The sequence below is a fragment of the Cicer arietinum genome, chromosome 8, assembly GCF_000331145.2.
Source record: "Cicer arietinum cultivar CDC Frontier isolate Library 1 chromosome 8, Cicar.CDCFrontier_v2.0, whole genome shotgun sequence".
Lineage (NCBI taxonomy): Eukaryota > Viridiplantae > Streptophyta > Magnoliopsida > Fabales > Fabaceae > Cicer > Cicer arietinum.
This window is the reverse complement of record NC_021167.2, coordinates 26,300,878-26,325,571: the sequence shown is the minus strand read 5'-3', so window position 1 is coordinate 26,325,571 and position 24,694 is coordinate 26,300,878. Positions and strand designations below refer to the sequence as shown.

Here is a 24,694-nt window from a genome sequence, read left to right as displayed (position 1 = left end):
AAAGATTACACTAATGATTCTTTTTTATTAACTGTTGATTTATTATTATTACTATTTTAAATAGTGATAAAAATTAATTTTATCAATACTCATTAGTAGTTCAATTAGTAGTAGAAGTGAATGGACAGTTGACTTAATCTCTAGGTCTCAGGTTGACTCCCACAAAAAATAAAAATTCGTTAATTTTCATCAGTAGAAAAAGGGGAGGGAGAATGAATAACAATGTTGGAGGCTGTTACAAAAAACACGGTGTCCCACTTTTTATTGAGGCCATGTTAAATGTTCTCTTAGAATATATGTTATCAATTTAGATTAATCCAATAGTTAAGGTTTTGATTGACTAATTACTTTAAGAATTAAGATCTTAAACAACTGATTAAATGTCTAAATTTTAAATGAAAAATCTTATTATTAGGAGGAGACTATAAATTATATATTTCTTCAAATTTTTAAAAAGAGATTAATTTTCATTAAGGTCATTAAACACTTCACATCTATCACATGAAAAAAAAGTATTTGTTAACCCTTTACATTTATTTGCAACTACTAACTACCAAAGGGACCAAATAATGTAACAATTAAACTTATATTAAAATTAACAAAAACCTTGTAATTTCAATATTCCTTCAAGATTATTCTCTCTCTATCTATATAAGCACATTTCATTGTTATAGCACCTCATAAACATTTCAAAGTTGAACAAAAAAATGGGAAGTATTATGAGAGAAAAAGTGAAGCTTCTTGTAGCATTACTTGTTCTTCAGTTCTGTTTTGCAGGATTTCACATAGTCTCTAGACTTGCACTAAACATTGGTGTCAGCCAAGTTGTTTAATCTGTTTATAGAAACTTAATTGCTTTCCTTTTGTTGAGTCCACTTGCTTACTTATTTGAAAAATGAGTTTCCACAACAAACTTTTTTAGTTTTTACACTTTTCAATTTTTTTTCTACCATTTTTCTTTTTTTGTTTTGCTAAATTACACATTTCATCCTTTAAATTATTTTTAGATTTATTTTGATTCTTTAAATTTTTTTCAGTATATTTTTTTATCTAAAGTTACAAACGTCAAACACTTTAGTGTTTTAGAGTTTTCTTGTGGTATATAATATTTGTAACTTAAGAAATCAAATTATCTAATGTTTATCCCTTAAGTTATAAACGTTAAACAATTTAATTCCTTAAGTTACAACTTACAAACATTAGACATTTTGTCATTTCTATTGGTGTCTAATATTTGTAATTTAAGAAGTCAAAATATCTAACGTTTATGTCTTGGATTTAAAGGTAATGCACTATCACTAAAAATTTGTTTTACACCGACGACCAATAATAAGTCGTCATGTCAACAATACATTTAATAACTACATTTGATTTAAAAATCATTTAATATGATGTGGCAAATTGAATGATTATGATTGAACAGTGTAAAACAATTTTACACAGTCAAACAATTTTACATTGTCAGTGCACTGCCTTTATACTCTTAAATCTTTAAGTACCAAAATGTAATTTAAGCATTTTTTTTGTTATTTCCTTTGAATACATTTTATTAGTGCAATAATATGCATTTTAACATGTTAACAACATTGTCATCAGGAATCAAAGACCACCACTTACTCTATCTTTATTGCTTCAATTCTTCTTACAAATTTGCTACCTACACCTCTCACTTTACTACCCATACCCTAATTAAAAAAATATCCAAAATGCCCTTGAATATTTATAATATTTTTTAATTCCATTTATCTCTTCATCACCATTCTTAACCACTCAAAACTCACATATCACAAAATTACTATAACTCACCCATCATAACTCATAATCATTCAAAACTTACATCACTCACTCACAACTTGCACCCCACCAGTTCCCTCTTCACATTGTGGTTAAAGTGACCTAAAAAGGTATGTTTCTTGTTCTGTTTTTGAGTTCGTAATGTTTTTCAAAATCTGCGGATTTTACGTGAACTCAGTTCACGTACGTTGTAACATTAAGTGAACCGAATTCACGTACATTGTAAAAATCTGAGGTAGTATGTGAATTAAGTTCACATAAACGTACGTGATTTAAGATTGCGTAATTAATGGAGATTGTGTAATTAGTGGAGTTTGAGACTCATTGGTGGTACGTGAACTGAGTTCACGTAAACATACTTGAACTGAGTTCACGTAAACGTAGTGGAACTGAGTTCACGTACATTGTAAAATTGTAAAAATTCTAAGTAATACGTGGACTGAGTTCACGTAAACGTAGTTGAACTTAGTTCACGTAAACGTAGTTGAACTGAGTTCACGTACATTGTAAAATTGTAAGAATTTCAAGTAGTATATGAATTGAGTTCACGTAAACGTACTTGAATTGAGTTCACGTACATTGTAAAATTGTAAAAATCTCAGGTAGTACGTGAACTGAGTTCATGTAAACGTACTTGAACTGAGTTCACGTAAACGTACTTGAACTAATGAAGAAGAAGATGAAGATGTTGATGAAGATGAAGATTAGAGTTTTGAAGATGAAGATGAAGATGAGGATGAAGATGTAGATAAAGATAAAGATGAAGATAAAGATCAAGATGAAGATGAAGATGAAGATGAGGATGAGGATGAGGATGAGGATGAGGATGAGGATGAGGATGAGGATGAGGATGAGGATGAGGATGAGGATGAGGATGAAGATGAGGATGAGGATATGGATGAGGATGAGGATGAGGATGAAGATGAAGATGAAGATGAAGATGAAGATGAAGATGAAGATGAAGATGAAGATGAAGATGAGGATGAAGATGAGGATGAGGATGAAGATGAAGATTGAGAGAGGTTAGGGTTTTGAAGATGAAGATGAATGAATGAGATTAGAGTTAAAAATTCAATAAATAGGTAAGGACATTTTAAGTAATTTGTTTATAAAAAAAAGAGAGGTGTGAATAGTAAAGTGAGGGGTGTAGGTAACATTTTTGTTTTTTAAATTTGTTTAACTATCATCTTTAATAATTGTTAGTGATTATTTTTACTTATAATTGAGGTCAAGAGAAGTATACAAAACACATTAACATTGACAACTTAAAAAGCCATTTTAAGGTATTTGTAAATATACTATGTCCGTCACGACCACAAACATTTGCAATGCTTAGTTTTCATTGTGGAATATATTGGTCTTACAAGGTAAATTCTTCCTCCTAATCAATTCCCTGTACATAAAGAAAAATAATTCAAACCTTTGACCATTTTAGATGTCTAAGTTTGTCATTTCTCACTTGACTCAACCACTCGTTGATAAAACCAAAATTAAATCTAAATTTAAATCTCATCTATCTAAATTTTTCTAGACTTAAATCTCTTATCTTATTTTATAATTTTCATTAGTCCTTTAACTTTTAAATTTTTTAATTGAGCCTCTTATCTATATTTTTTGTTTTAATGTGGACTTTATCGTTTAAACTATTTTAGAACTAGACTCTTTAGTATAAATTTTATAAATGACAATTTTTGAACAAGAAAAAGAGACCACATTGGTATAAAATTTGGAATATAAGGGAGGATTTCAAAAAAGTAAAAATAAATAAGAAATCCAATTGAAACTAGAATTTAATTTATATACACAATTATTATAAAAAGTTTGTATATTGCCAATCAATTAAAATTGTTAGATCATTAGTAATATTTGGTTTTTACGACAACTAGTTATGAATTCACTCATATAATTGATCATGATTTGTCAACTACGTAAAACTTTTACACTGATAGTGCATACAAATTAAACTCTTGAGACTATTGAAAGTCGAAAAAAGAGACTAAAAATAAGAAATAAACTGAGTCCTAATTAAAACTTTTAAAAGGTAAGGAAACAATTTGCTTTAGAAGACTTAGCAAGAAAACTTAAGGCTATTTTTGATGGTATGAGATGAAATAGAATGGAATACATTCTATCATATTTCATCATTTACTTTCTTTCACCTTTGTTCCCTTTCAATTTAGAGAAAATAGGATGAAATCTCCTTTTATTATGTATTCCATTGTAAAATATTCAAACATTACATTATGATTTATTCCGACCCCTCTACTCTATTCCGCTCATTTCAAAATATTTACACATAGCCTTAGGCCAACTTTATGATGTTCCACTTTAATAAGAGTGTTTAATAAGTTATAATTTTTTTTAACAATTATTAAAATACTTAAAAATTATTCAAAATTTTAACGACGATCAACGATACTCTTCATAAATATGGCTAAATCAATGACTAGATATCCATGGTCAAATTTGGCAATATTTTCATTTCAATTTTCAACAAATAACATTGTCACTATTAAAAAAAAATAATTGCAGTTTTAGTCCCTTATTTTTACCAATTCACAAAATCGGTCCTCTTATTTTAAAATTTGACAGTTTTAGTCTTTTATTTTGATTTTTTAACAAAAAATGGTGATACGACAAACTTTAAATAACATGACATATGATGCAATGATGTAGAATGAATAACATCCATGAAATCAAAATATAACCCTCTAAAATCTTAACTTTCAACTTCGAATTTTTTTTATTTTTGTAATTTAATTAATGACATATGAATAATTAACGCATCTAGATGATCCTATATAATAATATCGTTCATCATATCATTTAAAATATGTTAAGTCATCATTTTTTAGTTCAAAAATCTGAAGGAGGGACCAATTGACTTTTAAAATAGAAGGATTAATTTTGTGAATTTGTTAAAATAGAGAGACCAAAACTAAAATTAAGTATAATAAAAAGATGTTATATATCCAATGTATGTGGTGTGAGGCGTGTTCGAAAATGCAAAAAGAAAGTGTCTCCTTCTTCAACTTTTCTTCTTCAATTCGTTTCTTTGAAATATTTGTGGTGCCTCCAAGCCAAAACTAACACTAAGTTCAGTATCCCTTTCTCACTTTCTTCCCAGTTGAACACTCTGATCAGGTAATTTTCACGTTTTTTTTCATTCTTTTAACATTTTTCATGCAAAAATTTGTCAAAAGCATGGTAGAGTTCGATGAATAAAAAATAATTGAGAGAATAATGAATTACTTGGATTTGATAGAATGAAAAAAGTTGAATATAATTTAGTCGAAATAAAAAGTTGATTACAATCGGATATGATATATTTTGTATAGTGATCATAATTAAGCTACTGCATGTGGTTATTTTTAATAGAAATTCTCAGAGAAAAATATAGAGCACATTTGTTACAACTTTTTCTTAAGAAATATCATTTTTTTTTAAATAATTACTTTTAAGAGTTTTTATCTATTTTTCAACATGTCATGTCATGTCTTTGAACTCTGATTTTGTTTCTTGCTTAAAAAAAGAGCTTTCACATGTATGTTAAAGTTTTTGAAAAAATTCAGAATATGAAAATAGTCTAAAAACTACTTAAAATGAGAAATTATTTTGAGTAGCTTATTATAAAAAAAAAATTATAATTGATTTTTTTTTAAAACATATTTTTCATTGCGGTAGACAAACACAAAAACAAATAGTTTTTATTTTTAAAATCTCTAATAAATAATTTTTAAACTATTGAATGTTAAAATCATTTTTCTTATGATATGTAACAAATTGATCTATAATATGAAATTTGTATCGATAATGAGAGAAAGGATTATTAAGTTACAATAAGGTTTATATAGTCAATGAGAATGGCTAACTAATTAACAAGTGTAACCTAAGTAACTAACTAACAAGTGTAATTAATTTATCCAATATTAACAAATATCAACTATCTTGCAACTAATACTAACCAATTTACAACCAGCAGTAGACGCAAATTATAAGCTAAAGGGGTATGCTTCTCCAACTATTATGGTAGATACATTGGCGGATCTTGACAAATTTTATTGGATGTCAACATAAAATAGATTATATATAAAATATTTTCAATTAATCTCATGTATTTGATTTTAAGCCACTCCACGATGACATTATTATTGAGACATTGATTATATATACTATATATTATACATAAATATTATCGTAGATATATCTATTTTTATCAAAGAAGAAAATTTTGGGTGATGATGGCTTCCTCCTATTATAACTAAGCTCCACCCCTGAGTTAGTACTAATTTTGGTCATTAATATAAGCAAAAATAACTACTTTTATGATTATTAAAAAGTTAATTAGGTGCAATCAATTTTCTAAATTTCATATAAAACATATTCCAATTTACTAAATTGTCATTTTGTATGTGAAATTAACACTCACCAATCGACATTTAAATATTTTTGTTTTGTTTATTAAAGTAAGGGTATATCATGAATACTAATCTTAAATAATTCAAAAATAATTAACTTTTATTTATAATTTTATTTATAATAGTGATCAAAGTTTAATACCATCTTATTTTTATAATAGTGACTTCAGTAATAAATTATATACTCGTCAACTTGAGAGTTTGGCAGTGATAGTGCCTCAATTTTTAGAATTAATAATAGTTTGATAACTTTTTATATATAAATATAATTTTAAGCTTTTTTTTAATTATCAGTAACAATTTTAGTAAGACAATGACCCATTATTTTAACCGAATCGATCATCAAATCCAAGCTTTAAAATACTGAAACTATATATATTTATTAAATAAATATTTCAAATATAGTTGGCCACCCCAACCATCAAATTCTAGTTCTGCTCTTGATTGTAACTACTTTTAACAAACTCCAATTATGTCCAACAAAAATTGTATTTTACTTATTTTAATAATGTATGAAGTTTCCTAAAAAACAAATAATAATGTATGAAGTTCTTGATCATGTTCAATTACCTGAATTGTTTTGTACAAGCTACTAGAGAAATCACTCATAGTCTCATACACTATTATTTTTTTGTTTCAATCGAAGCATTAATTACTAAATTTTTTTCCTTTTAAAGTGGAAGATTCCATTTTATTTATTTTTAGAATTAGAATAAATATGGAGAAATATATAAAAGTGAAAAATATATTAAACTTGATGTTGAGCTGATGAACAAACTCAGCATAACACTCAATTCTATAAATCAAGGTTATGGTGACCAACCGTTCAAGATATGTACTAATGTGCAATATGATCATTGAAGACTACAAAGGCATTAGCTTTCCAAAATTGGAATGGTGATTGTCATTTACCCATTTTAGTATCCCTTGAACTGCATACATGTGAATTTTGTTTCTAGTTGCCACCACTTGGGCAACTCTCGTCTCTCAAGGAGCTTTCTATTTCAAGCTATAATTGGGTGGTTTGTTGTTAGTTGTTAGGTATTGTTTAGGGATCCTATTCCTTGTATAATCAATCTATAAGTAAAGGCTCCCATCCTTTTAAAATGATCTTTGGAAAAATTAGAAATTGAGTGGTTTATACCATTGTAGGAGCGTATCCGCTCTTGTGTATCATTTTCTTTCAATCAATAAAAATTATGGACGAATAATGCTCTTTCGCTATTGAGTTCTATCAAGGAACCAAACAATTGATCTGACCTACCGGATCATCAGCAACCATGGGAAGCACCATGAAATCACGTACGACAACAATGCAAAAATGGACCCGGGAGCATGAAACAACCTTTCTTGGAATGCAAACAAATATGGAACAATTGAAGAAGGGCATGGAAACATTGAGAAGTGCAATGCAAGAATTGATCATAGCAAAAAAACGAAAGACTTAAGAATTGTTAGAGATATCAGAATCGGAGAAGAGTGTGAAGAATTCTGAGCACGGAATCAAAAGAGGAAAAAAAGCCAGCCTCACATTTGTGGTTAAAGAAGGTGGAATTACCCACTTTTGAAGGAATCAATCCCTTTGGTTGGTTGAACAGAGTTGGAAAGTTCTTTACAATTCCAAACATAAAAACCGAATAAAGTTTAAATCTTGCACATATTAGCATAAAGGGCGACACCTTGCATTGGTTCCAGTGCTGGTTAGACAAGAAAAGAACGCACCTGAGAGGTATTCTCTGAGGCACTTTTGTGTCGTTCTAGAGGGGGAACATTGCGACTCTGTTTTCAAACATCTTGCAGGTTTGAAACTGTGTGGAAGTGTGCATGAATTCATTTGCGAGTTCGAATTACTCATAGTGCAAGAGAAATTGGCTCCCAAAGAACAACCATTGAGTTATTTCATGAATGGGTTGCACAAGGGGCTTCGCGACCTTGTTCGACCCCATGACCCTAACACTCTGGTTTGAAATAGCGTGGAAGTGTGGATGAATTCATTTCCAAGTTCGAGTTACTCATAACGCAAGAGACATCGGTTCCCAAAGAACAACCATTGGGTTATTTCATGAATGCTTGCGTAAGGGGCTTCATGGCCTTGTTTGACCCCATGACCCAAACACTCTAGTTCGGGCGACACAGGTTTCAAGAGACGTTGAAACATCACAAAGGGAACAACACTCTATGGAGTACGATGCAAATCGCAACAAGAAAACTGGGTGACATTACCAAGAAACTGGATCGAGTGTGGTTTGGGCTAACCCGATAGGAATAAACGTTGCATTCACGGAATCAGGTCAGAATGGTTATGAGGCATCGCACAATGGCTCAAATCAGGCTGGAGGACCCATGGAATGTCATAATGGAGGAGTTAAACACCTTCCCTTTTGCAACATCCTTATTTATAGTAAGTCTTGTAAGGATCATTTGAGCCACTTGAGGCACGTATTAGACATTTTGCAACAACAATAGTTCTATGTCAATTCAAAGAAGTTTGAATTTGGGTATACTACAGTAGGACACTTGGGGAACGTCATCTCTTATAGTGTTTATGGATCCCAAAAAGGTGAAAGTAGTTTTAGATTGGCCTATTGTAACAGCCCAACCCCAATTATTGGCACTATTATTCACGATCTTCTCACCCCCTTCCACCTAGTTAGAAAGTGGGAATGAATCAACGTTGATACTTATCCTTTAGGTTCGATTCCTACGGGAAAAAACTCGTTAATTCTTAACTGGGTGGAATGGGGGCGAGAATAATGGTATCATACTCGATGATGAGTTGATTGGCAGCATAACAAACTGCATTCCCTCCATATTATAGTATACTAAATAATGATGTTTCTGTTTTATGGTTAGGTGTTATCACAGGAAAAACAATAGGAAATAATGATGTTTCTGTTTTATTGTTAGGTGGATAGTAGTTCCTGTTTTATAGTTGGATTGTTAGTTGTTAGGTAGTGCTTTTAGATTCTACCCCTTCTATAATCAACGTATAAGTAAAGGCTCTCACCCTTTTAAAAGGATATTTGACAAAATTACAAATTGAGTGGTTTATACAATTGTAGGAGCGTATCCACTCTTGTGTATCATTTTATTTCAATCAATAAAAATTAGGGATGAATAATGTTTTTTTGCTATTGAGTTCTATCAAGGAACCTAGTAATTGGCCCTACCTACCGGATCATCAGCAACCATGGGAAGCACCATGGAATCACGTACGACAACAATGGAAAAATGGACTAGGGAGCATGAAACAACCTTTCTCGGAATGCAAACAAATATGGAACAATTGAAGGAGAGCGTGAAAAACTTGAAAAGTGCAATGCAAGAATTGATCATAGAAAAAAAACGAAAGACCTAAGAATTGTTAGAGATATCATAATCAGAGAAAAGTGTGAAGAATTCCAAGCAAGATTTGCTGAGGAAGAAATCAAAAGAGGAAGAAAATCCAGCCTCGCGTTTGTGGCTAAATAAGGTGGAATTACCTACTTTTGAAGGAATCGATCCCTTTGGTTGGTTGAATAGAGTTGGAAAGTTCTTTACAATTCTGAACATAAAAACTGAATGAAGATTAAATGTTGCGCATATTAGCATAAAGTGCAACAACACCTTGCATTAGTTCTAGTTCTTGTTAGACAAGAACAAGAATGCGACTTGGGAGGTGTTCTTAGAGGCACTTTGTGTCGTTCTGGAGAAGATCATTGTGGGTTTGTTTTCAAACATCTAGCGAGTTTGAAATAGCATGGAAGTGTGGATGAATTCATTCGCATGTTCGAGTTACTCATAGCGCAAAAGAAATTGATTCCCAAAGAACAACCGTTGGGTTATTTCATGAATGGGTTGTGTAAGGTTTTTCACGGCCTTGTTCGACCCCATGAACCAAAATCTCTAGTTCGGGCGACGTAGGTTGCAAGAGAATTTGAATAATCGCACATGGAATTGTGCTATATGGAGTACAATGCAAATTGAAACAAGAAAACTGGATCGCACTACCAAGGAACTGGATCGAGTGTGGTTCGGGCCAACCCGATTGGAAAAAGCTTTGCATTCACATAATTAGGTCGAAATGGTTATGGGGCATCACACAATGGCTCAAATCATGCTAGAGGTAGCATGGAAAGTCAGAATAGAGGAGTTAAACACCTTCCGTTTCCCAACATCCTCATTTATAGTATGTCTTGGAAGGATCATTTGGTAGAAAAAGGGGAAGAACAAGATTCAAGGGAAGCTGAGAGTTTGAGAGAGACGACAATGACAATGTCGTAGAGCTTTGAGAACGAGAGAGGTGAGACATTGAGAATGAGATAAGCAAACTTACAAGAGTGAGAAAGAGGATCATCGACAACTACAACTCAGAGGAGAGGAACTAGGGTTCATATAAAATGGTTTTGCTTTTATACTTTGAGTTTCTTAAGTACATAAGACTGAATTGTTAATGGATTTTCGAATTCGATCGAGTTTGGATACCAATTATTATTTACAAACCCAAACCCACCTACCTACACTCATATATACCCGATCTTTTAACCTGCTGACCCGTGTCTTTTCTTTTTTTATTTATAGGTCGGTCATATATGGTTGGTTGAGCTTGACTTGTCGCAGTTCTATTAGATAATATAATAATGTAAATTAACTAGAACATTAATTGCATCCGTTAGTAAAAAGAATGTATGACCTACAGATCTAGAGTATTACATCCGTAACAATTAATTCCTTTTTTCAGAGGATTAGTAACTATTAATTGTTGCTTCGATATATCAAATCTTTTTTTAATTATTTTTCTAAGGACCAATTTTATTATATGTTTAAATTAGTTTAAGAACTTATATCTAATTTTTTTTTACAAATTGTTAATTAGTTCACAACCTATTTTTTTAATTAGTTATTCTGTCATATTACAATTAGTTAAGTTGACTTAACATATTATATATTATATACATAGATATAGATATATGAAATGATATGTTAAAAAATTATATTAATTTCAAGACTTGATTATATTTTTTCAGTTTAAAAGTCTATTTAAATTTTTTGAAATGTTAGAGACTTATAGAATAATAAACCTTTTATTTTCTTGGAAACTATAATTAATTTGTTCTATTATGTTTTAATAAAATGTTTGATATAATCTGTTAGATTATATATATATTATATAGTTAAAAGAAAATAATACAATAAATAAATAAATAAAAGTTGACAAAGATGAAATAAAATATTAAATAAATGTGGCCAAGACGTAATATTATTGCTAGTATTTCTTATACTTGATTTAAGTTGGGTTACAATAATCCATCCTATAAATAAAAGACAAATTCGAATTTATTCCCTTTTCAATCAGACACGATGTCTCTCCCTCTCCTCTTCGTTCCTGCAACCCCAACGCATCTCTCTCACTGATACCTTAAGACGCGTCTCTCTATCACACTCTCACTGGTTACTCACAACTATTTGTATTGTAATTGTTATTTACTTATATAATAATAACATATTAGCATAAATTATATAAATTCCAGAATAGAGGGTACTTCTCATATAACATTGTTTTTTCGTACAAATTATAAGTTGTTATTATAACAAACTATTTTGGAAGTGATTATACAAGTTCAAATAAGTAAATCTAAACACACTCTTATTTGATGTGTTCATTAATATTCTTTACCTTTTTATTGATTATAAAATTTTAGGGTGAGGGGATGGTGCATTAGCCCAAGTTAGAGAATACCTTAGGCTATGTTTGGGAGGGTTTTTGAAAAAAGGAAGGAGGAAATGGAAAAAAGGAAGAGCTTTGGGAGGGGAGGGCTTTGGGGAGTTTTTTTTCTTCTTCATAATACAAAATCTCCCTAATTTGTGGGAACTCAAAAAATGTATTCCAGGAGGATTTTGAAGGGTTTACATAAATTATTCAAATAATTTCAATGTTATAATACTCTAAAAATTAAAAATATATGAATCATAAACATTATGTGCAAATTCACTCCTTCAAATAAGGTGGAACAATGCCTTATTAAAATTAAAAAATTACAATAATGCCTTAAATCTAATTCAGGATCCTCTCTCTCCCTCTTGCAGTATTGCTTACAGTCTTCCATTTCCAACCTTCCTCTCTCCCTTCAGATTCACGACAGCCTCCAAATCGGTCGCTCCTCTGCTCGTCGCCGCCTTTAGTTTTTTTGTTGCATATAAGATGTTTTATGTTTCTATTGAAAATTATTAAATCAAGGTTAAGAAATAAGATGGAAGCTGACTTTTTGGCAGATAGCATGACGGTTTATATTGAAAGGGAAATTGTTGCAAGTATCATATAGTTAAATTACTTTAAGGTATTCTTAAATCATATAGTTAAATTATTTGATATTTCACTTCTTGTTTATTACAACTTAATTTTTTGCTATATAATATTATTTATATATTTAATTTATCTATTATATTTTTATGTCGGCCACCCCAACTTTTTCGGTCAAGCTCCACCACTGCGCCTCCATATCGCGTCAGATTGCCTCCGTCTTGGCCGTTGTCAATCGTCAAACCTCAAAAGGTTCGGATTTTAATTTTCATATTTTCGTTTATCGTCAGAATTGATGTTTGGAGTTTTGATTTGGAGTTTTGTTTGTTTCAAATTAGATGTTAGTGCTGATTTTATGTTAGATGTTGGTGCTGATTTTTGTTTGTAGTTTTGTTTGTTTGGAGTTTTTGTTTGTGTTGCATACAATGTAGCAGTTTCTGCATCCTGGGATGGAATTGGAAGAAACATTTTAACAAACATTTTCAAAGCAAACTAAGCAACATATATTATGTAACAATTTCGCATTTAAACAGAAATGTTCAGTATAACAAGAAGTTTTAATTAGAGCAATATGAATTCATAATCAACATCACAAATTTAAGAATTTGAAGACATTTTCATTTCCCTATACTTGCAACAATAGTAAAGGTTACCAGCACTCCTCTCAAGTCATAGTGACCATATCGAGAAATATGGATGTTAGATAGAATTATTTTTTTTGGTACAAGGTTGTTAGATAGAATGAAAAAATAAGATATGTACTTTCTCTATAAATTTATCAGTGTCTCAAAGGTATTTATTATGAAATTAAAAAAAAAAATAATTATGTTTAAAAAATCGTTTTAAAACTTCAAAACATTGCATATAAGTTGTTTGATTTTATGTCTATATAAAGTGTTTTGAGTTTTTTTGTTGCATATAATGTGTTTAATTTTCACCTAAAAGATGTTTTATGTTTTTTAAATTAGTTGATTTAGATAAATTGTGAGAATTAAAAAGAGTAAAAGAATTGTGTAATTTTTTTTACTATATAATATTATTTATATATTTAATTTATACATGATATTATTTACTGCATACTGGTTTGGAATTTTGTTTGCATTTAACATTTAATATTAGGCCGGCGTCGACCTTCTCTCTCCCTCTCCCTTCCATCGAATTTCCCCTTCTCCTCTTCGTTCCTGCAACTCCAACCGCCTCTCTCACTGATACCTTAAGAGAGCTGCGGCATTCGCTCTCTCGCCGGAGTTCGCGTCTCTTTTGCTTCGGCAGTCGCGTCTCTCTCTCACTCTCTCACTGGTTAGTCACAACTATTTGTATTGTCATTGTTATTTACTTATATAATAATAACATATTAGTATAAATTATATAAATTCCAGAATATAGGGCATTTCTCCTATAGCATTGTTTTTCATATAAATTATAAGCTATTATTTTAACAAACTATTTTGGAAGTGATTATACAAGTTCAAATAAGTAAATCCAAACACACTCTTATTTGATGTGTTCATTAATATTCTTTACCTTTTGACTTTTTATTGATTATAAAATTTTAGGGTGAGGGGATGGTGCATTAGCCCAAGTTAGAGAATACCTTAGGCTATGTTTGGGAGGGTTTTTGAAAAAAGGAAGGAGGAAATGGAAAAAAGGAAGAGCTTTGGGAGGGGAGGGCTTTGGGGAGTTTTTCTTCTTCTTCATAATACAAAATCTCCCTAATTTGTGGGAACTCAAAAAATGTATTCCAGGAGGATTTTGAAGGGCTTACACAAATTCTTCAAATAATTTCAATGTTGATATAATACTCTAAAAATTAAAAATATATGAATCATAACCATTATCTGCAAATTCACTCCTTTAAATAAGGTGGAAAATTTCTCTCTATTCCCCTCCCCTCCCCTCCAAACTCCCAAACAGGGCCTTAGGGTTAAGAGAGCGCCGACAAAAAGATTTACTTTTATACTTTCTTTTACCTGCAGTGATACACTTAATTAGTTTTGTATCATTTGTTTACAGATCATGCAAACTGATTGTTTTGTTTTCTTTCTTCAAACTAATTGTTTTGAATTTTTTTTTTTGATTTTTTTCCCCCCTAGTTCTTACATAGACATTGCTACCTTCTGCTGGAAGCTACAAGAGGCTATCGATTTCATCCTCTATGAAGTTTGTGAGTCACTATATCTGTTTTTGACAACAAATTTCGTCAACAATTTGTATAGTTAGTGCAATTCAAATATGTGGTTAATTACCTTCAATGAATGATTAATGACTATAACAAGGTGTTGCAACTCGTTAACTATCCACTGAATGTAATTAACCACAATTTTATACATCACGAGCCACAATTTTTAGGTGTTTAAAACTTTAAATATAAATGATATCCATTTACCACGTTGAAAATTGTGGTTATTGACGTTCAAAACTGTAGTTAATTGTGTTTAGTGGATGATTAATGAGTTGTGATACCATGTTATATCCATTAATCATCCACTAAACGTAATTAACCATATATTCGAATTGCGATAATCATCAAAACTGTTGTCCCATTTTGTGTCAAAATAACACAACTCTTTAATTTTTGTTATCTTCCTTGGCATTTTGCAGACATGTCTGAGTAAAGGTAGAGGCTTTCACTTCCCACCATGTCACATGTTGAATTTTTGTGGGATAAGAATCTTATTGGATTGCCCTCTAGATTTTTCTTCTCTCATGGCCTTCTCCCCTATACCTACTTCATTGGATGACTTGTCATTTGAAGAAAGCAACAACACTGAGAAGAGACGAAAAATTGAAAATCTCCTTGATGTTAAAAGCCTAATTTTTGCAGAACCTTGGTACAAGACTGTTAATAAATTGCATCTATGGAATGCTTCTTTAATAGATGTCATATTAATCTCCAGCCCAATGGGTATTATGGGATTGCCCTTTCTTACTCGAACAAAAGGTTTCTCAGCTAAGGTAGTTTTCCCCTTGATGTTACAAGATTTTCTATATTTAATTGAACCATGTGCCCATTTTTGTCTCCAAATACTGTTTGCTTAGTTTTTTGTTCAATTGGTTAGATCTATGTAACTGAAGCATCGTCAAGGTTAAGCCAGCTAATGATGGAGGATCTTGTATCAATGCATGCAGAATTTAGGCAGTTTTACGGACCAGAGGAGTCTAATTTCCCTTCATGGCTGAGGCAGGAAGAACTTGAAATACTTCCTTCTTTATTGAAAGAGATATTGCTAGGAAAAGATGGAGTGGAGTTGGGTGGTTGGATGCCCTTGTACAGGTGATTTACCCTTAATGTAATTTGCATTTTTCACAAACTTACAAGAGACTAGAAATGTCCTACATCCAAAAACAAAACTGAAAGCACTATGCTTCACTACAACATGCATTGGTTTTATTTTTTCACACTCAATTGCTTTTCACTTGTTTACTGCTCGAAGTTTGTTTCTAAAAGCCGGACAACATCGCAACTTACCACTGTTTAAGGAGTGCATTTAACTCCCATTTTAGATTTTATTAGTTATTTTCCTTCTGATTGTGTTAAATAGTTCTTGTTTTGTTAGTGTAGTTAAGGCATTGATTTTTACTGTGTTGTGTAACTGTTTTTGCTGTGTCCATTTATTCTTTGAAAATAATAACAAAATTTTGTTGTTAAGGTTGTAATGTCTGGAATTTCTCAGTGCAGCTGATGTGAAGGATTGTATGCTAAAGATCAATACACTTAATTATGCTCAGGAAGCATGCTACAATGGTACATTGGTTATTAAAGCATTCAGCTCTGGTCTAGAAATAGGCAGTTGTAATTGGATTCTAAATGGTCCAAAGGGCGATATTGCTTATCTTTCAAGCTCCTGCTTCTTTTCTGCTCATGCAATGACTTTTGATTACCACAGTCTACAGAAGTCTTGTGCATTAATTTATTCAGATTTCTCATTTTTGAGTGATGCACAAGATATTGAAGATGGGGATAATTACTCTGATCCAACTTCTGATTTGGATAGATCCAACCTTAACTCTGATGAGAATTTAGAAGAAAAGGAAAAACTGGTTTTCATATGCTCATGTGCTGTAGAGTCTGTCAAAGATGGTGGTTCAGTTCTTATTCCTATCAATCGACTTGGAACTATTTTGCAGCTTTTGGGGGAAATGACAACATTACTCGAAGCTTCGGCTATGCAGGTATCCTTTCTTCACTTGATATATGTTCTGCATTAATGATTATTGAAATCAAGAAAACTATGATGGAAATAAGGAATTAGTTTCATGGGTATAGTAAAAATAGCCTTATTTGAAATTGTTGACTACTGTCTTGCAAAATCGCATTACTTATCCTTTATGGTTGCTTGTTTCTACTCATGAGTAAAATTCCTGGATTTAGCATTCACATTCTTTTTGTTGTTGTTGTTATTATTATTATTATTATTATTATTATTATTATTATTATTATTATTATCATTTTTTACTTAGATACTTAGACCTGTGATATTGTTTACTCATGTTTATTCTTCATGTTTTTTGTTTCATTTTCCTTTTTATACTTGCATTAAAAGTTTTTAAAGTGTACTAAATTCAATAAACATAACTTGCAAAAGGATTTTTGTTGAAAAATCTGAGGTTCCTGCTTGCTGACTTTGAAGTATTCATCATTTTTCAATTTGTAGGTTCCAGTTTATATAATTTCTTCAGTGGCTGAAGAATTACTTGCATTGCTTAACATTATACCAGAGTGGCTTTGTAAACAGCGGCAAGAAAGAGTACGTACCTTTAGAATTATGAATCTGGTCCATTGTACTGGCATGCTGAAATTTATAAATTATGAATTTGGTCAATTGCTTGACATCATAACTGGTACTGCAGTTATTTGCTGGGGAACCGCTGTTTGCGCATGTCAAGCTCCTAAAAGAGAAAAAGATTCACGTGGTTCCTGACATTCATTCACATCAACTTTTGTGAGTTTTTTTACCTTTCTTTCCCTTTCTCTTCTCTATTGTAAAGAACTACTGCTGATTGTGGAAATAATTAGTCAAGTTTAGTGTCCTTTTACACCTTCTAGATGAAAATCATGTGTTTTCACAATGGTAATTGTTTGGGCAAATTTGTATTTCCTTACTCAATTTGAGTTTTCATTAATAACCTCAGAATGCATAATTCACAGATAGTTTTGCTTGACGTTTTGATCGTTATTTTCTCATTTACGTATTGCTTGTAGAAAGGATTGGCAAGAACCCTGCATTATATTTTGTCCTCACTGGAGTCTACGTCTGGGTCCCGTTGTTCATCTGCTTCGACGTTGGTGTGGCGATCCAAAATCTTTGCTTATCCTTGAGGTGTGATATATTCCTCAAAACAATGCTTCATCGGAGTCATTCTTTTCCTTTATTTTTAGAAATTTATGATGATAATTAAAATGTGTGGTCTTGCAAGTTTCGTCTTTTTAATAAAGCTGGAATTGCATTAACCAATGAATTTTCTCTATGTAGGATTTGGTGAATCCTGAGCTAGCACTGTTACCTTTCAAGCCAGTTGCAATGAAGGTTCTTCAATGTCTGTTTCCCTCTGGAATAGGGTAGGTTTTCCTTTCCATTTGACCTTAGTCACTTCTAGTATGCTCATTAATGCATGTGTCGTTTTTGCAAATAAGTTTCCAAATCTGGGAAAACATCTAGGCTATATGTTACAGGAACATAGGGGAGAGAAAAAGTAAAAAACCTATAAGGAATGTAAAATACAACCCCAATGAACTTTTTTGATTAATGTAGCATAACAGAATATTTGATGATTGCACGGTCTTCCCAGTACCATATGTGAGTTGAGTTTTTTAGTGGAGGACTTGGGCTACACTTCATATCATATTTACTCTTTTTTTGTTAGGGGACTAGGACTATGCTTCATATCATATTTCTTTTTTTGACTCGGAAGTTGGAACCTGTGCTTCAGATTTAGGATCTTGTTTAAAATCATTGTTAAATAGCAATTATAGTAGTGCTATAGCGTAATGAAATTTGAACAAATTGCTATTGTTTTGTGATACACTATCTAGTACAAAATATTGTCAAATAGAGCCTCTTGCACTGTTATGCAGCGGAATTATAGCACACCATTGTTTTCCGCATTTGACAATCCTGATTTAAATTTGGTCGATAAAAAGTGTAGTCTCTGCTGATGACAATTTGATTTATGTATTTAACTTCCTCTCCATATTTGTAGGTTGCAGAAAGTTCAACCTTTACTCAAGACACTGCAGCCAAAGACTGTTCTGGTAATTGTACAAATGTTACTTTATACACACTTATTGTTTTATAATAAGTTAGTATTTGTGATGAACTGATGCATATTCTTTTTAATTTATTCTTCTGCAGTGCCCTGAAGATTTGAGGTTGCAGATGAGTTTCTCAAGTGAAAAGTCGTCCTCAGTTTTGTATTATACCGAAGCCGAAACATTAAAAGTACCATGTCAAAACAACAGTTCAGACTTGAAAATTGCAGCTGATTTGGCTTCCCAGTTTTATTGGAAAACCTTTAAAAATGAAGGAATTAATATCACAAGATTAAAGGGGAAGCTATTAATGGAAAATGGTAGACACCACTTGCATTTGGATAATGACAAAAGAACTTCCTTAAGAAATAGTAGTTCTTTGGTACGTTGTGGTATACCAGATTCAGATAAACTCCTAACTGCTTTATCAAAGAGGGGTATTAATGCATCTATGGAACATGGTATGGATGATGCTGAATCACAAAATGTTTGTATAGTTCATACAGAGGACCCTTACAAAGCTTTGATAGAGATTGGAAACACCAGTACTAGTATTACTACTGCTGATGCCAATATTGCTTCTATCATTTATAAAGCTATAGATGACATTTTGGGTGGGGTTTGATATGATAGATTTTATTTTATTGATGTAGGTAAAATTCTTGTATCTGTATATTATTCATAGTTATAAGTTAATGACACAATTGGTAGTTGCTAGTGTTACTACTTTGTTTATATCATCTCAGGAGAAACAATTTTTTTTTGGAAGAATTGCCATTCAAACATGAAGCATAACTTATCACTTTCTAATTGCAATTGAATGAGAAAAGTGCTGATTTTCTTGAGAAGCAAACAAAACCACAAGATATACTAATTAAGCAAGTTAACTACAGAAACAACATCAAATCTAAAGACAATGAGGTGAAGTAGGTCCCAGTCACATACCCCATCAGATATTCAAAAGAAAACACTAAGACATTTAATGATGTTGTTTCAAAGGTATTCTTATATAAATTCTTTAATATTGTGGGAGATGACTATAAAAATTAGGCGAAAGTTAGTAATTATATTTTTATATAAAATCAAGAAAACTAAATTATTCAACTATCATAGTTTTTTTAACCAAATTTGCTATCTACGCCCTCACTTTACTACCCACATCCTTTATTTTTAAAAAGAAATAAAATATCCAAAATGCCCTTGAATATTTATAATATTTTTTAATTTCATTTATTCCTTCATCACTATTTTTAACCACTCAAAACTCACATCACAAAATCACCATAACTCACCCATCATAACTCATAATCATTCAAAACTTACATCACTAACTTATAACTTGCACCCCATCAGTTTCCTCTTCACATTGTGGTTAAAGTGACTCAAGAAGATATGTTTCTTGTTCAGTTTTTGAGTTCGTAATTTTTTTCAAAATCTAGAGATTTTACGTGAACTTGGTTCATGTACATTATAACATTACGTGAATTGAATTCACGTACATTGTAAAATTGTAAAAATTTCAGGTAGTACGTGAATTAAGTTCATGTAAACGTACGTGATTTAAGATTGCGTAATTAATGGAGTTTGAGACTCATTGGTGGTATGAGTTCACGAAAACGTACTTGAACTAAGTTCATGTACATTGTAAAATTGTAAAAAATCTCAAGTAATACGTGAACTGAGTTCACCTAAACTTACTTGAACTGAGTCCACGTAAACTTACTTGAACTGAGTCCACGTAAACTTACTTGAGCTGAGTTCACGTACATTGTAAAATTGTAAGAATCTCAGGTAGTACGTGACGTACTTGAACTGAGTTCACGTACATTGTAAAATTGTAAGAATCTCAGGTAGTATGTGAACTGAGTTCACGTAAACGTACTTGAACTGAGTTCACATATATTGTAAAATTGTAAAAATCTCAAGTAGTACGTGAACTGGGTTCATGTAAAGTACTGGAACTGAGTTCACGTACATTGTAAAATTGTAAAAATCTCAGGTAGTACGTGAACTGAGTTCACGTAAACGTATTTGAACTAATGAAGATGAAGGTTAAAGTTTTGAAGATGAAGGTTAGGGTTTTGAAGATGAAGATGAAGATGGAGATGGAGATGGAGATGAGGATGAAGATGGAGATTGAGAGAGGTTAGGGTTTTGAAGATGAAGATGAATGATTGAGGTTAGAGTTAAAATTTCAATAAATAGGTAAGGGTATTTTGGGTAGTTTGTTTTTTTTATTGAGCGGTGTGAGTAGTAAAGTGAGGGGCGTAAGTAGCATTTTTGTTCTTCTTATTGGCATTACTTGAGTAAGAAAGTATATAAGTTGATTAATTCCACATTCTAATTTTCTTCATATTAGGATTAATATTTTCTTCTTTGATTTTTATGTAGGATCACTGCAAATCAAGGATTTTACTTGTTAGTGTTATATTATGCTTCTCCTACTTTTGCTTTTGCAATGCAAAACTCAGTTCCTGCCATCACTTTTATCTTAGCCTCAGCTTTAAGGTAATCATTAATCATCTCTTTTTAGAGTTATGACAAAGTGCGTGTTTGATTTCGGGAGAGTGAAAGTGATTTCTGACATAAAATTGATTTTGACTTTTTTGATTGATGTTGATCAGAATATATTTTATGTTTAGAGTTGATTCTAACTTGAAATTAGAATATAAAATGTTTGACTCCAAATGTGATAAACAACTTAATTAAGTACTTATTATATTACTTATTATATAAGTGCTTATATTTTTATAACAAAAGATAAAATAAAGTCAAACTGTTTTCAAATAAACTAAAAACTGTTTTCATAAATTATCATGAAGAGCTTATGGAAATAAATTGAAAACAACTTATATACATGTCATAAGTTGTTCTCATAAGCTCTCTTAAATAGTCACACAAGTGCCCTAGGAGAAAGAGTCCTAGGAATATGGAGTTTGATCGAGATGTAAGTAAAATATAACCGATGATTGTTACAACTAGGTTTTATACTCGGGTCTTCCCAATCGATTTGTCCTTGACTAAAATTCATTACACTTAATTACTTATGTCAATACACAAACTCAGATAATCCAACGAAAACAAGTTAATCATTTTCTATTGTAATCTCATTACAACTTTAATAAAAGTTCATTTGTCTAGACTTGAAGAAACCAACATTGCAAGGAGAGATGGATTAGCAAAAGTTGTAGGAACAATTGCAAGTGTAGGGGGTGCAACTGTAATCACTCTATACAAAGGTCCTCCTCTTCTTCACCTTCAAATGGACCAAATACAAGGAGACATCACCTTACAAATAGACGAGTCTTCAACAAAAGGGCAAAATTGGATATGGGGTTGCATTTACTTGCTTGGACATTGTGTATCATGGGCTGGATGGGTAGTTTTTCAGGTCTTAATCAATGATCATAATTTATGCACATTATTTCCGGTCTCGATTATAAGAAAAAAGTATCTATATTTTTTTTTATCTAATACTCATTTTGGTATCAAATATAAGAGAAAGTTAATCAATAAAAATGGATGTATTTTGTTCAACTACCTTCAGTTTTGTTGACATAACTTTATGCTATATTTAAGACTAGAGAGAATATATAAGCAATTTTTAACTAACTTCACTCTATTTAATGCTATTATTTCCATCATATTATTCATTTAATTAAAACTACATTTTCCAATATCCTTTAGAATTAAATATCATCAAGGTATTTTTTTGGGTCTTAACCCTTTGGTTTTAAAGGCAAAGGTGCTCTACAGTAATTTCAAGTTCGTTGAGAAGTAAGTAACATCTGACCAATTTCAATCAAGATTCAATTATATTTTTTACCGAATTAAGAAGATTAATAGTACTATTTTTACTAAAAAAATTTCAATAAATGTGAGATTAGTTACTTTTGCTTATAATCGAGACACTTGAGCGAGTATATATTGTTTAAAATTATCAAGTTCATAACCTGATTTTTGATGTTAATAATTTTATGCAGGCTCCTTAGTGAAAAAGTATCCAGCTAAACTCACACTCACTTCATTTACATGCTTCTTTGGATTGATCCAATTCTTGATCATAGCAGCCTTCCAAGAAAATGATCTTGAAAAGTGGAAGATACAATCAGCCGAGGAGCTTTTTACCATCTTATATGTTGTAATACTCCTCACTTCAATTCTCAAATATTTGATTTATAAGACACTTGTTTGAACAAACAACTTAATTAAACACTTATAATATAAGTGTTTATCAAATAAGTGTTTCTATATAAGCTGTTTTAATATAAGCTATAAGTTATTTTCATAAGTTATCTTGAAGAGATTTTGTACATGTCATAAGCAATTTTCATAAGTTCTCTCGAACAATCTCAAAAGTGCTTATGATATTAAATAAGTTCAAATAAAGTCAAATTATTTTTATATAAACTATAATCTATTTTCATAAGCTATCAGTTTGGAGAACTTATGAACATGTCATAAGCTGTTAGGTGTTGATGATTTTAAAGTGAATTGAATTCACTTGTGTGTGATGATTTCAGGGAATTGTAGCATCAGGCATTGTCATATCTCTCCAAACATGGTGTATCCAAGATGAAATTTATCATTAGTATAGTTTATTAGGAAGCGTAATTTGATCAGAGTTGTCTGCATTCAAAGCCTTTTTGGTTGGTAGGCCTAAAGCTAGGGCTTTAGAAGCCTTACCTTTGGGCCTCGATCTTGAAAATCTGATATTTTTTGACAACCATGAATTTGACATGAAAACGTTGTTATTTGTTATCAAAAAAATTATGTATATATATAGGTGTGATTCAACCATTCAATTATCAATCTATTCAGAGTTATTTTTCTCATCGTATATTAGTATCTTATAATTTATTAGTATATAACTTTTTAAAATGATACATTCAATTTTATTACAGGGTCATCGGTGCAATTTTCATTGTGTTTGGTCTATATTTAGTTATATAGGGCAAAACCAACTAACAAAAAGCGATTCAGGTATCGTTAACAAAGCCATTGCTTGATTCAAAGGAAGATAATGAAGTTATTGATGAAGCTTCAAAAGACATACCTTGACAAGTCTATATTTAGTTCTATATGGTACTAATTTGAAGCATATTTCAGGATGTGTAAGATAATCAAAGTGATTTTCTTGTAATGTATTTAGATCTATAGTGTTAGAATCGAAGGAACAAGGCTAAGTTGGATAAAAGAATAAGACATGTGTGTGAATTTTCTATTGGAATGGAAAATTTGTTGGGTTGGCTTTAGCATATATGTTATGTAAAATTATGTAAGCAAAAATTCATGTGTGATGTACATTTAGTGACCAAAAAATATATGAATACTATGAAAATTGAAAATCATCTAAAGATAATTGCCATTAAATTATTTTCAATATCATATTCATCTATATCAAGCTAGTTTGCTTAGTTAAATTAATGCATGTAAGAAGTAAGAAAACAACAGCAAATTATTAAATTATTAAAGAATAAATCTTTATTGATAACTTAGTAGAAAAGGTTATAAATTTTTTAAACTTGGTTTTAGTGCGGTGCGCCAAGCCCGTGATGTGGTGCAAGTTCATGTATAGAATACTAAAGTGATAAAAACTGATACTACACTTGATCTTAGCCAAAAGGCCGAGAAAGGTATGATTTGAAATGTGATTTGTTGTGTCTTTTATATTAGTTGTGTGCTCCAATGCTTTGATTACTACGTGAAGTGGGACTTGTTGTTGTAGATGTGATGATTCTACCCTTTGTTTCTTGCTTTGTAGCTTACATTTTCAAAAGAAAAATCAAAATAGTCTCCCAACATATTAGGTTACTTAATCAAAATGATTTTCTTCATAATCTATTTAGCTATAGTTATTTGACGTAGAATATTTTACATATGTCATTTACTATCAACACAACACTAAGGATAGTAAAATTTGCAAGAAAAAGATAACATCAGATAAAATAT

General features: G+C 31.1%; 1 protein-coding gene and 2 pseudogenes across 3 annotated transcripts; 2 read left to right on the top strand and 1 right to left on the bottom strand.

The window, feature by feature from the left end:
- Positions 1-222: 222 nt before the first annotated feature.
- On the top strand, positions 223-23,334 carry LOC101495193 (WAT1-related protein At3g18200-like; annotated as a pseudogene).
- Positions 13,571-19,504, top strand: LOC101512154 (uncharacterized). Of its 3 annotated transcripts, XM_004512818.4 has the most exons (11): positions 13,571-13,791; positions 14,586-14,656; positions 15,094-15,447; positions 15,552-15,766; positions 16,167-16,665; positions 17,148-17,240; positions 17,344-17,435; positions 17,696-17,813; positions 17,967-18,052; positions 18,694-18,745; positions 18,846-19,504. In XM_004512818.4, the coding sequence occupies exons 2-11, from the start codon at positions 14,648-14,650 to the stop codon at positions 19,365-19,367; spliced, it is 2,040 nt and encodes a 679-aa protein (XP_004512875.1). In that variant the 5' UTR covers positions 13,571-13,791; positions 14,586-14,647; the 3' UTR covers positions 19,368-19,504. The 3 variants fall into 3 exon arrangements, with proteins under 3 accessions (XP_004512875.1, XP_073220213.1, XP_073220212.1); XM_073364112.1 differs by lacking the exons at positions 13,571-13,791; positions 14,586-14,656 and having other exon boundaries at positions 15,309-15,447; positions 15,622-15,766; positions 16,172-16,665; positions 18,846-19,477; XM_073364111.1 differs by lacking the exons at positions 13,571-13,791; positions 14,586-14,656; positions 15,094-15,447 and having other exon boundaries at positions 15,591-15,766; positions 16,172-16,665; positions 18,846-19,477.
- An 821-nt stretch (positions 23,335-24,155) lies between the features above and the next one.
- On the bottom strand, positions 24,156-24,382 carry LOC113788107 (U2 spliceosomal RNA; annotated as a pseudogene).
- Positions 24,383-24,694: the final 312 nt, after the last annotated feature.

Coding starts and splice junctions, on each gene's coding strand:
- LOC101512154 (XM_004512818.4), top strand. Junction 15,448..15,551: donor CAAAAGGTTTCTCAGCTAAG/GTAGTTTTCCCC, acceptor TCAATTGGTTAG/ATCTATGTAACTGAAGCATC. Junction 15,767..16,166: donor GGTTGGATGCCCTTGTACAG/GTGATTTACCCT, acceptor GGAATTTCTCAG/TGCAGCTGATGTGAAGGATT.